The 12,341-nt window shown below is 36.3% G+C and overlaps 1 protein-coding gene across 1 annotated transcript; it reads right to left on the reverse strand.

Moving 5' to 3' along the window:
* Positions 1-4,062: 4,062 nt before the first annotated feature.
* On the reverse strand, positions 4,063-11,404 carry FTSZ1-1 (homolog of bacterial cytokinesis Z-ring protein FTSZ 1-1). Its single transcript, XM_088954125.1, has 6 exons — positions 10,766-11,404; positions 10,422-10,521; positions 10,004-10,233; positions 5,624-5,791; positions 5,303-5,536; positions 4,063-4,560 (listed from the first exon to the last, which is right to left on the reverse strand). Exons 1-6 carry the CDS (start codon positions 11,030-11,032, stop codon positions 4,294-4,296), a joined length of 1,266 nt encoding a protein of 421 aa, XP_088810251.1. The 5' UTR covers positions 11,033-11,404; the 3' UTR covers positions 4,063-4,293.
* Between the last annotated feature and the right edge of the window lie 937 nt (positions 11,405-12,341).

The raw sequence follows: 12,341 nt of genomic DNA on the forward strand, positions 1-12,341 counted from the left end.
GGTGGGGAGCGCACTAGATACTGATAGAGATTCGTCTATCTATCCCACGCGCCCAGCGCCAGCGCCACGCCACCAGGCAGCGGCGGGATTTGTGCGTTGAGCCACGCTGCGCCACTGGTGAGAGCAGTTAGAATTTTATTGGTAATTAGCAGTTGGAATAATAGATAATTGTGTTGATTATGTGGGAACAGGGAGAAGGTATAGAGGAATTAAATGCCTAAATTTTAGGGCCAATAACGGCAATGCCTGCACGGTTTACGCCAAAAGATTTGAAAGAGGATCTTGAGACACGTAGCACGTGAATCTTGCCGGCATGGACCCACCTAGTTTTTGGTAAAATTTATTGAGACGGATCTGCTCCTCGCACTCGGGCGCCTCACATGCACATCCACCGTGCATTGGGAACATTTTCCGTGAATAATAATTTATAATTACGGGAGATGTTCCCTATGCATGGTAGGATGTATTTGTGAGGCGCGTGTGAGGCGCCTTAGGTAAGGAGCAGATATGGTCTCAAAATTGTTATCTTGCGCTGTGTTTGGTTTGAAGAAAAATATAGGGAAATGTAGGTAATGGTAGGAAAACGTTTATAAATCTTCTATAATTTTTTTTTATTTTTCTCTTCATTTTCCTACTTTTTCCTTCAAACCAAACATAGCCTAAACGTAGCCTAATTTCTTTCAAATATATATAATATCTTGTGACTCTTTTTATACTTCTTTCTTTCAAAATTTTAAAATATTTTATGAGGTGGGTGGTCTATACATTGGCACCCCACACAGAGTGCCCCATGAACGCCCCACAGCCCATCCAAACCATGCATTGGGAACATGGGTTGTGGTGAATTCATATCTCCGCCCCACAATGCCCCACAGCACATCTCCGTCGTGTATTGAGAACATCCCCTGATGATAACATTATAGGGACTGGTACTATCATCGGGAGATGTTCCCAATACATGACAGGGATGTCCTGTGGCATAGTTCCTTGTGGGGTGGAGATGTGATCTAGGTTGTGGCACGTTGGAATGTGAGCCTTGGCGGGCCATGCTTACTTGCCTGGAATCTCTCAAAAGGGAGAGTTCACATCTCCGCCCCACAACGCCCCACAGCACATCATCACCGCGTATTGGGAACATCTCCTGATGATGTCATCATCAGGACTAGTACTATCGTCGAGAGATGTTCCTAATACACGACAGGGGATGTGCTATAGGGCATTTTGGGGCGGAGATGTGATCTCCAAAATGGAAGCCTGACATGGTCCTTAGCCCCAATCCAAGTGGACTTGTGCAAAATTGGAAAAATAATAAAAAATTAAAATAAATAAATAAACAAGAAATTAAAAAATCTTAATATTTTATTTCATATGAATTTTAATGTATGCAATTGTTTACATATGAAATAATAAAATGAAATAAAAAATATATATAATTTTATTCAATATGATTTTTGATATATACATGACGCACTTTTTCGTGCCATATTGTGCTGATGTGTGAGTCTCAAAACCCAAGCCTGACATGACATAGGAAGGTTTGGGCCAACATTGGAGAGAGAGAGAGAGAGAGAGAGAGAGAATGCGCTAGTGTTAATATCTAGCACAGAAGGATCATAACTTGGAAGTTGAAACAATCTCCACTTTCTTTCAACCGATCAAATATAGAATATCAAATGGAACAAATTGGCTTTTCAATCTCTTTCTCGTTTTTTTTTTCATTAGTATTCAATTTCCTTTTATCTCTTCTCTCCTCCCCATGTTCTTCTTCTTCTTCTTGCCCAAAAGTGTTTGGGGAAAGTAGGATTTCAAGAATTTTAAATGAGTCAACATGTGATGTTTCATTGATGAAGGACAGTGGGTCAGCTCACAAAGTATATTTAAGTCTTTTTGAAAAACTAAGGGTATGTACATTTAAATCAATTTATGAAAAATCAAGGTATGTTTTATCTTGTACCTTTTTCTTTTGAATAAATAAGAAGAGGCTACACAAAATGGGGTTAGCATGCTTTCGAAAAAGAAAAAAGAAAAAAACTGCAAACAAATAGGTTGAATAGGATCTCTTAAAAAAAAATCTAAGAGTGGATATGAGGAATCCGGATCTAGTCCGGATCCAGTCCTGATTCAGTGTGCCTACCTAATCAGGACTGGATATGAGCTGAGCCAAGCTGAATATTAGTTGGCTCAATAGAAAAACATAAGGTTTGAGCTTGATAGTGAGCCAAGCTTTATATAAAAAATAAAAATTATATATATAATTATTTCTTATTATACATATAAAAATTAAAAATATTATATATAATACAAGTTTGATTAAGCTTATAAGCTTCATGAATTGAGTTTCATTAGACTTGAGCTTGAAACTCAATTTGGATCAAGTTGAGCTGAGCTTTTTACAAGGCGAGTTCATATGACTTATAAAAAGCTTAATCCTGTCCACCCTTATTTCTGTATTTGCACATCTCATACATGGTGGATCTCAAACTTTTAGTGAGATGTGCAGGCATATATCATTTTGAAAGCATGTTGGGATGAGACCCCAACTCTAATAGACCCAAAATCGACTCCATTACTAATTGGTCTTAATGTCTTATTGGGTGGGGATGACGCAAAAGTTCCTATCATAATTGTCATAAACAATGAGACAAGTATATAAAGTGTTGAGTATGGCAATTTCCACCTTACCCGGTGGCTATCCACCCATACTCGTCTTGACAAGGGCAACTTTTTCTTTTTCCTTTTGAAAAATGGATTTTGAAGTGGGGATAGGTTTTGGGATTTTACAACGGTACTAGTATACTAGGCTGGATCCAATTTTCCCTACTAAAATTTCTATAGTTATAATTAAATTAACAATATAACAAAGGATATATTTTAAGCTGGAATCCCTAAACCTTCCTCACCCAATAATAGGGGTGCAAATGAATTGGATCATGATCAGTTCTGATCCTGTTTTTGTCAAATTAGATAACAGGTATTGGATTTTCAAATTGGATAAAATAGGATCAAATTCAGATCACCCCTATCCAGTCCAGTCCAACCTATATGTGAGTGTTCACTTGTATTGCATTTTTTTGAAATTGAAAAATACTTATATTTTTTTTGTTTTTCTTTATATAAATTATTATATTTTTCTTTTAATAATTTATTAAAGTTTTAAAATTTCATAAATTAAATTGGATTGGATCATATTCGAATATCTGACTTCCTTAACAAATTCAGATTTGAATCATCTGTGAGATTCAATTGAATCTTCAGATCAGATTAAATCTAGCATATATTGTCGGATCAGATTCGGATATACCCCAATTCGAATCTGATATGATCCATTTGCATCCCTACCCAATAATCCTCACTCTTCATGCATAATGTATACATTTATTTTTACATGTTTCAATCAAATAATTGAAAATTTTGATGTTTATTTATGTTATTTTACCTATGTATTGTTTATATATGATAAAAAATTAGATGTGACTTTTGAAACTAACTTATGCGAAGAAGGTCAAGGTTCTAAATATCGATATGCCCAATATGCTGACAGGGGCATATCAGGCAGCATCAGTACTTTTTTTTTATTTTTTTTCAAAATCAGTTCAAAGGGACTGTTTAAGGTTGCTCTACCCCCTTGAACCAGTCAGAACCCCAATACACCTTCTGTAGGAGCATACCGGGGTGCTCCGGATACGATACGTATCAACTGATACGTGTTGATTTTTTGAACCTTGGAGAGGGTTTATATTTTGAAAATCTAACCAATTAGAGGTTTTGTTTGACAGGGTACAAATTGGGAGGTTTGGGGAGGGTCCCTCCCCGAGCCCAGTCCGTTGCCATCCCCAAATCAAATCGGGCTGGAAGACTCTACAAAAGCGGTCGTGCTCACTGACGGTATTAGACAAATAAGACGCTGAATCTCTGAAATTTCAATCGGAATAGACCCACCTGATATTTCTAATACATCAGTTTTGCTTGATTTAAACGATGATCAACACCACATCAGCATTTTAACTTTTTCAAACTCTATATTTCTCAGCTCCCCAAAAAACAGAAACTTATAATAACAAGTTTTTGAAGTGAAAAAACAGATGTTAGCAAATGGGTTCTGTTGACATGGCATGGAAGTAAAACTCAGAATGAATTCAACCCATTGTCCTCATCAGCCCTGTATTGACAATTTGACATTCTCTCTTAAGTCCTAAACATTATATGAAACAAAGGACACCTACCTAATCCATCCCACCCAAACAGCCACGTAGAAAATTCCTATACTTAAAAAAATAGAAAAGATGGCGAAGCTTAAAAGAATAGCTTTCGTGGAGGGCGTGATGCAACTGTTGATGATGATGCAGGCATCTTGAGAGGGAGAGGAAGTCCTTTACTTTCTTGGCTTGATGCTGCTTTCTCTACCAACTTAGCTGCCTTTGGGTCTGTCAACAGTTTTTTCTGAAATGACTGTGAGAATCCCGTTGCAATAATTGTCACATGAATCTCACCATTGTAACGATCATCAACAACAGCCCCAAATATTATGTTAGCAGAAGGATCGGCCAAGCTAGTAACAACCTGCAAATCCCATTCCAATTGAGATGAATTTGCACAAAAGGAATGAACAGAATATTAGAAAACCAACGTAGAGACAAATCCTAAAAAACTACTCAACGTAGAGACAAAATCCACATTTACCAGTCCAGGTATCTGCAGAATAAGAGAGATTCCAACTTACACAATGTACACAAGGAATAATAGTCTTTATAAGATGGCATTGTTTTCACAACAACTGGATTCACACTTTCCAAAAATCTATGTATTTAAATTTCTACAAACGCTAATCTTTTTTTTTCTTCTCCTTTCCACTGCAGGCAACTAACCGAACAGTAATGACTTTCTGATAAGAAAATGCTAGTGTTGATGGCAAGGAGTGTCATGGGCCTTAATTCCTTAAATCACACACAAAAAAAAAAAAAAAACAGAAAAAAACCAAATTGGGAATGTTTTGCAAATAAATGGGTTATGTGCAATTTCGTGTTATTTTGTAAAACACTACACATCATCATCATCATCATCATCACCATGAATTCTGTTTCAAACTTTCGATCAGGATCCGTGTCATGAGAGTTTCACTAGTTTAGTTCTTGCTGCCAACATGATGTAACCCTCCTTTATCTGGGCTTGGGACCAGCAGTGTAAGACAAGCTCACATTGGTGGAATGTATTTAATGGGAAAAAATAGCTAAAATTCTCAATCAAACCAATATGAGTGAAAGAAGATATAAGAGGAAAACAAGAGCATATGTTTGCTGAGCACCTGAGACACTCTATTTACTTCCTGCAAGGTTATGTCCTTCCCTCCAGTAATATTATACACAACTCCAGTAGCAGATTGGATTGATGATCCAATTAGAGGAGCCAAAGTTGCTTGCTCAGCTGCTTCTTCTGCACGGTTCTTGCTGGAGGAAACGCCTACTCCAAGCATTGCAGTTCCAGAGTCTTTCATGACTGCCTTCACATCTGCAAAATCCACATTTACCAGTCCAGGTATCTGCAGAATAAGGAAGTAAGATTCCAACTTACAGAATGTACACAAGGAAGTCTTCATAAGATGACATGGTTTTCATAAACCACTCACAGTGATGATGTCGGAAATTCCTTGGACTCCTTGGCGCAAAACATCATCTGCTAGAAGAAAAGCATCCTGGAGAGGTGTCTGTTCATCAGCAATATCCAACAAACGGTCATTTGGGATCACTATAAGAGTATCGACATTTCTTTGTAATTTCTCAATAGCCTCCAGTGCCTGAGTTAAGTGCAAATAAAAGACATTGTTAGCACATTGAAAGAAACTAGATTAAACGAATACTACTGCAATATTGAACTGTCCAATTCTCAGTATTATAACTGCAAAAGATGCACCCAATCAATTGGACAAACAAGGACATCTCTCAGGCAAAAAAAATGATAAATGAAGATGAGTGAGATCGTTCAAGCAAAAGGCTTGATTCTCTATTTTTTTTGATAAGTGACTTGATTCTCTAAATTCTGTTAATTAACTCACACAAAATGAAAGTGGCAGAAGGTTAGGATCTGATTTTAGTAACCCTGTGCATGGATAAAAATGGTTGGATAGTCGAGATTAACATTGGGCTCAAGTTAGGTTTCAGTCCCATTGAACATTTAACAAATTCCCAACCCGACCTGACCCAAGTTGCACCACCGTTAACAACCGAGATAAAAATATATCAAAGGGAGAAGAACGAGAGAGACATCATGGATCCATCAATTTCTTGTTTAGCCATGCAAATATAGAAGCACTTAGTGAATATAAGAGTTGAATGTTGTTAACTTAAGCCTTTTTTTATTGGTAACAAAGGATACTAATTATGTACAAAAAGAATGACATATGTGTGTCTCACACCCCTCATATTGGCCTAGCCCCTGTTAGCCATCCTTCTATTCACATATTACCAGCTTGGAAAATCACCTCCCAGTATAATTAATTTCTATTTACACCTTGTTTAGCCAACTCATCTTCCAAATTGTTGGCAGATCTGGTAATCCAACAAAAGATTGTATTCAGCTTGTCTTCCAAGTGCTTAATCTCCCACATAATGTGTCTGTATGTCCAGGAACAAGCGCTGTTAATTTTTAGCCACCTTAGTATCATATGACAGTCTCCTTCCACCAAAAGAAATATGAAGTTCAAAGCTTTAGGCAATCTCAAGCCTTCTAGAACATCAAAAAGTTCTGCAGTAGTAAAATCACCGAAGCCAATTAGCCCGGAAAATGGAGCCATAATGCCTCCACTTAAAGCCTTTAAGTTTATGGTGACTAAGAGGGAGTTAATGACTGTTGGTGATAAAATAGTCATAGTCATTAACTAATGCAGTTAGTGAAAGCAAGATGAATAAGAGGGACTTTATGAGCATTGATCTGAGTTTATGATTTAGTAAACTTTTTTCTTTCCAATCTCTATTTCATCTGTCTCTACTATTAGAGAGAAATAATAATAATCATTATCCAGTGCAAACTGTCCAAGTAAGGTGGCGTTTGATAAATCTGAAAAGTTAAAAAGGTATTGTGTCTGAAATCTGAAAAGAAGCATAGGCGCTTTTCTACTTTTTAGAAGCTCTGAATCCATAAGTTTGTTTGTGTTGGATCAATCCTTTACTATCTGAAATTCATTGATTTTACTATTTTACCCCTAGAACATACTATTTGGAAATGTTGAGTTCAATTCGCATTATCTCATAAAAAATAATTTTCAACTTCAAAAAATTATAGAAACAATACAAATAATAAATAACAAATTAAAAAAATAATTAATGACTATAAAAATATTAAAATAATTAACAATTTACACAAATAAAAATTAAATAATTTTTAGAAATTAATGAAATAATTAAAAATTACTAGTTAATAAAAACAATTAATAATTAATAAATAAAACAAGTAAAATTAATTATTATTATTACTCACCCTCTAGAGAGAGAGAACCACCGCCGCTGCAAGTTAAAGCAACAGTGGCGGGAAGACAGGGAGAGAGAGAGAGAGAGAGAGAGAGAGAGACGTCGCTGCAAGTTGCAGCAAGAGAGAGAGAGAACCGCCACTGCTGAGAGTTGTAGCAGTGGTGGTGGGAAGACGAGAGAGAGAGAGAGAGAGAGAGAGAGACGGGCCTGAGTTTTAAAATTTCAGATCTGAAAAAAAACTTTTCAGATCATATTTCAGATGCAACACCAAATAAGCATTGCATCTGAAAAGCAGATATTTCAGATTCAGACATCTGAAAAGTGTTATCAAACGCCACCTAAGATGAACAGGAAGGAGTTAATGAGTGTTGAACCGAATTTATGATTTTGTACTCTTTTTTCCATAATACTCTTATCTCCCCTCCTCCCTGGGCTTGAGTGTTTAATTAAACAACCACTGCACCTTTCAGAATTCTTTTTTGATCAGCAACTTTTAAGAAAAATTAGTGATGCAAATGTTAAGGGCCCACGAATAGGATCTCGTCACAGGTCGGTTACCGGGGAAAACCTCTTGTTTTCCCTTGTTTCTCCATTTTCTCGAGGAACCTATCTTTAGCACCTTAATGGTGATTTGTTAAAGAGATCACCAACTCTCCTCTGCTCTTTCTTGACTGAAATTTTCGATAATTTCATTGAATATCATCTGCTCCTTTAAATAGGAGATTACAAGAAGATAAGAGTCCTTCTTTAGGAAGACGTCCTAACAACATTTATTTTTAAATGCTATGGCCTAATTAATAGGAACACTGAATTTAGCTAAGAGATAAGATAGAAACAGATAAGATAAGAATACTGAATCTAGCTACAGATAAGATAGGAACGCTGAATCTAGCTAAGAGATAAGATAGGGACACTGAATCTAGCTAACAGATAAGATAGGAACACTGAATCTTGCGCCCATTACTGCTGTTGGAACACTGAATCTTGCGCCTATTACTGTTGCTGTTTGCGGCTGTATTTCTTCCCAATAAAAGCATCCACAACATGCAATTTAAATTTTCAATATATATTATGTTAAAATTAGATATTTTTTAGATGTAAATCAGAGGATATCATCGAAAACATCAGAAAAAGGGGGACATGTTTTGATAATTTCTCATAAGAACAAGAAAAATGATAATGTCCCAATGAAGATGCTCTGTTCTACTTAACACCAAGCTCAAAAAAATGGTATAAAGCAACAATGGAAAACTTAAAGTACTGTGGATTCCAGAATAAATTTATGTCTACCCAAATCCCATGCAAAAGAGTCTTAATGATGAAACTAAATAATTTGTGGTCAAGAATATCTAAAGGGGATTACTATTTCACTTGAATCAAAACATGTATTCTTTACAACCCAAAACTTCCTATAGGAGATTCCTCCATAGGGAACCAAATATGGTCACATTAGTCCTTCACCTACCTTAAACAAGAGTTGCTAGCCACATAGCAAAGAGATACCAGACTGACCTAGAATACCTTTTAACATACAACTGATCAAAAAAGAAAGAAGGGGGAAAACTTCTATCATACAAAGACAACACCCACATGCATGTGCATACACGTGTAGGACAACATTTCTGGCAGCCATATTATTATGCTGCATATGAAATTTAAGCATGCAATGATTGTACAAGTATGTAATTACGTGCAATAGGCTAAGGCTGGGAGTTCATTCGCTTTCCATATGGAAAAAATGCATTAAATCTAATGCTATCAAATTTCTTTAGACACAACTCCAGTCAAACATAAGACTTCTATAGCTGCTTAAAACTTTTTGTTGACCTTATATTTATGTCAAAAATACCTTTCATTCAGTTCAGTCCAAACACCCCATAAAATATAGACAGGAGTAATCTACATGAAATGTTGTCACAGTAAAGGCATCAAATAGGAAATGCAGACTAAAAAAATGCAGCCCATCATCTAGATGAGGCTCAAGATCTTCTAGACTCTTTGAATGCAAATCTGTTCTGGATCCCCATAGAGTAAATCCTGTAGCAGATTGTTTGGCTAAATCAGGAGCTCACAGGGAATTTTTACACCGAGAGAGTTATGCCTTTGTAATCTGTGTGCGAGCTTTCTTTTGTACATATTCTCATGTACCCTTATTTTGTTTAATGAAATTTGTTATCTTTCCTCTAAAAAAAAGAATGACCAAATATGAAACGCAATGAGGAATAAGTGGCCTATAGATTCTAAGTCCATTCTACAGATACATCAGGTATTGCCAAATTCCTTGAGATCAAGTGAACCACAATAAATATCTTTTGAACAGAGCCTACAGGAAGAAGGCCCCATTGAATGGAATAGCACAACATGAATAAGCATACTGGCATATGCATAAGTACGTATATTTGACCTTATTTTCCACCCAATTTGTGCGACTGAGTATGTATACAAGTTTTCTTAAACTTAAATGGATACAAATATGTAACATATTTAATAAATTAGTTGATAAACATACCATGAATTTAAAAGAAGACTAAACTGACACTTGCCTGAAGAGATCGTTTACGCCCTTCAAAGCTGAAAGGGTAGGTAACTACACCAACAGTTAGATAACCTGCTTCCTTTGATATCTGAGCAACAACTGGAGCAGCACCAGAACCTGTTCCCCCACCCATTCCTGCTGTGATGAAAACAAGATCTGATCCCTTGAGAGCATTAGCAATGGCCTCTTTTGATTCCTCTGCAGCCTGCTCCCCAAGAAGTGGATTCCCACCAGTACCTGCATCTCTATTAACCGCTTCAGATCAAGGGAATACAAAGCAATGACCATGGAGATCTAGAAAGAAAGAGGCTTGCTTTTATACTGTTGATTTACCAGAATATTTACAGAATATATAAACTGTCTAAAATATTCTTAAAAATAAGATATTTGAGAACTTCTTAGGTAAAAAATTGACAGTAACTGACCTAGTCCACGAGTCAAAAGCTCCCCAATTTGAAGTGGATTCTTGGCAGCAGACTGCAATAATGCCTGAGCATCGGTGTTTATGGCATAAAATTCAACACCCTAGTACCAAAAGCATGTGGCATTAAAATAAATAACTTGTTAAATTCTAGAAAAAAAGACGCGAGAGCAAACAACACCACAATCACGGGACAACAGGAACGGGTATCTTACATTTCTATGGACATGGAAAGAACAAAAGCAAAACAACAAAGAATGGGGAAATTTGAAAAAGAAAATGCAAAATTGAGAGAATTACTCAAACCCAACAAGAGAACCAAAGCAACACAAAATGCGAGAAACCTACCTGTAATCCGCTTCCAATCATCCGATTAACAGCATTGTTTCCCCCTCCACCAACACCCACTACCTTAATCTTGGCCGAATCCATGGCAGCAAATGCAGAAGAGCAGCAGACGCCAAAATCGCTTGGGCTCCATGACCTCCTTCGGCGAGCTCTAGGAGAGAATCCAATGTGAAAACCATTGTTGAAGAGCTTCTTCTGAAGGAACCCAACAGAAATCGAAGAAGATGAAGCCAACTGAGTAGGGCTTGTGAGGTGCAGCGTAGCCATGGGCTTAAAACACCTTTCCTTCTTTTCCTTTTTCCGTGTTTTTTACTCTCCTAGACCGAGTGAGAGTTGAGACTGGAGCAGTGAACTTTGAGGTTTGGTTTTCTTTGGGCTTTAGGACCGGAAAATGAGAGCAAGACGCTTGGTCCGATGTGGCCAAATGGGTGGTTACGTCACAGATCTGAACCGCTGGCCTGAGCATTTGGGCCGCAGATATTGACAAGAGTTTTATTGCAAACAACATTCGGCACAAACACTCTCCTCCAGTCAGTGAGTCCTGTGACCTGAGTCTGGATTGCGTGAAACCAGAACGCCACACAGGCGTAACACTCAGTAGGCCAGTAACCCACTCAGAAGTAGACACCTCGTTTCATTACATCAGGAAGTAAATAGTCATTTGCTATATAGATCTTGCTTGCAACAGAACGAAGGGTAAACTCCTGAAAACCCCTCTGAAAGACTGAACTAATGCGAGCTGTGCTATTTTAGCTCAGTTTTGCAAATACAAAAATATTGAAATATGCATAGGTTTCTTCTAAGCCTTGTATACAGTTTTTAAACTTTGTATTTACATTGGACATAATTATATCAGCAATCTTTTCAATCTTTAGAGCCTAAGGCCCAGTTTTGGAAATAATATAAAATACATAGGTTTACATTCTACATATTTGTATTTATATTTTTCTCAAATTCAGTAGTTTGGAAGGAGTACAAATACAAATATGTACAATACAAATATATACAAAATAATACAAAATATAAGCTTTTGCACTATACAAATTTATATTTATACTCCTTACAAGGCTCAATTTGGAAATAATACAAATACAAATAAATACAGTGTAAATACATATAACATAATATAAAATATAAGGTTTTGTATTTTATATATTTGTATTCTCACAAGGCTTAGTTTGGAAGGAGTACAAACATAAATATGTAGAGTATAAAACTTTGTATTTTGTATGTATTTATATTATACATATTTGTATTTATATTTGCTTTCAAACTGAGCCTAAATATTAATTTGAAAAAATATAAATATAAATATATACAATACAAGCACATACAAAATAATACAAAATATAAGGTTTTGCGTTGTACATATTTGTATTTGTATTTGCAGTTTTGCATTCTACACATTTGTAGAGCCCAAAACCTTATATTTTGTATGTATTTGCAGTTTTGCATTCTACATATTTGTATTTATACTCTTTCCAAATTGACCCTAAACTACAAAAAGTTTCAAATGCACCCCAAACTTTCAAGTGTATAACTTCTTCTTCAATCCCTTTGTGAGTATAATGGGTGG

The sequence above is a fragment of the Nelumbo lutea genome, chromosome 1, assembly GCF_056320005.1.
Source record: "Nelumbo lutea isolate HS-2025 chromosome 1, American lotus-T2T, whole genome shotgun sequence".
Lineage (NCBI taxonomy): Eukaryota > Viridiplantae > Streptophyta > Magnoliopsida > Proteales > Nelumbonaceae > Nelumbo > Nelumbo lutea.

Bases quoted from the DNA above. Each gene is read 5' to 3' on its own strand.
- FTSZ1-1 (XM_088954125.1), bottom strand. From the start codon at position 11,032: ATGGCTACGCTGCACCTCACAAGCCCTACTCAGTTGGCTTCATCTTCT. The intron at 10,522-10,765 runs GTAGGTTTCTCG...TTTTGGTACTAG, and splicing joins TGATTGGAAGCGGATTACAG to GGTGTTGAATTTTATGCCAT. The intron at 5,792-10,003 runs GCAAGTGTCAGT...CACTTAACTCAG, and splicing joins GGCGTAAACGATCTCTTCAG to GCACTGGAGGCTATTGAGAA.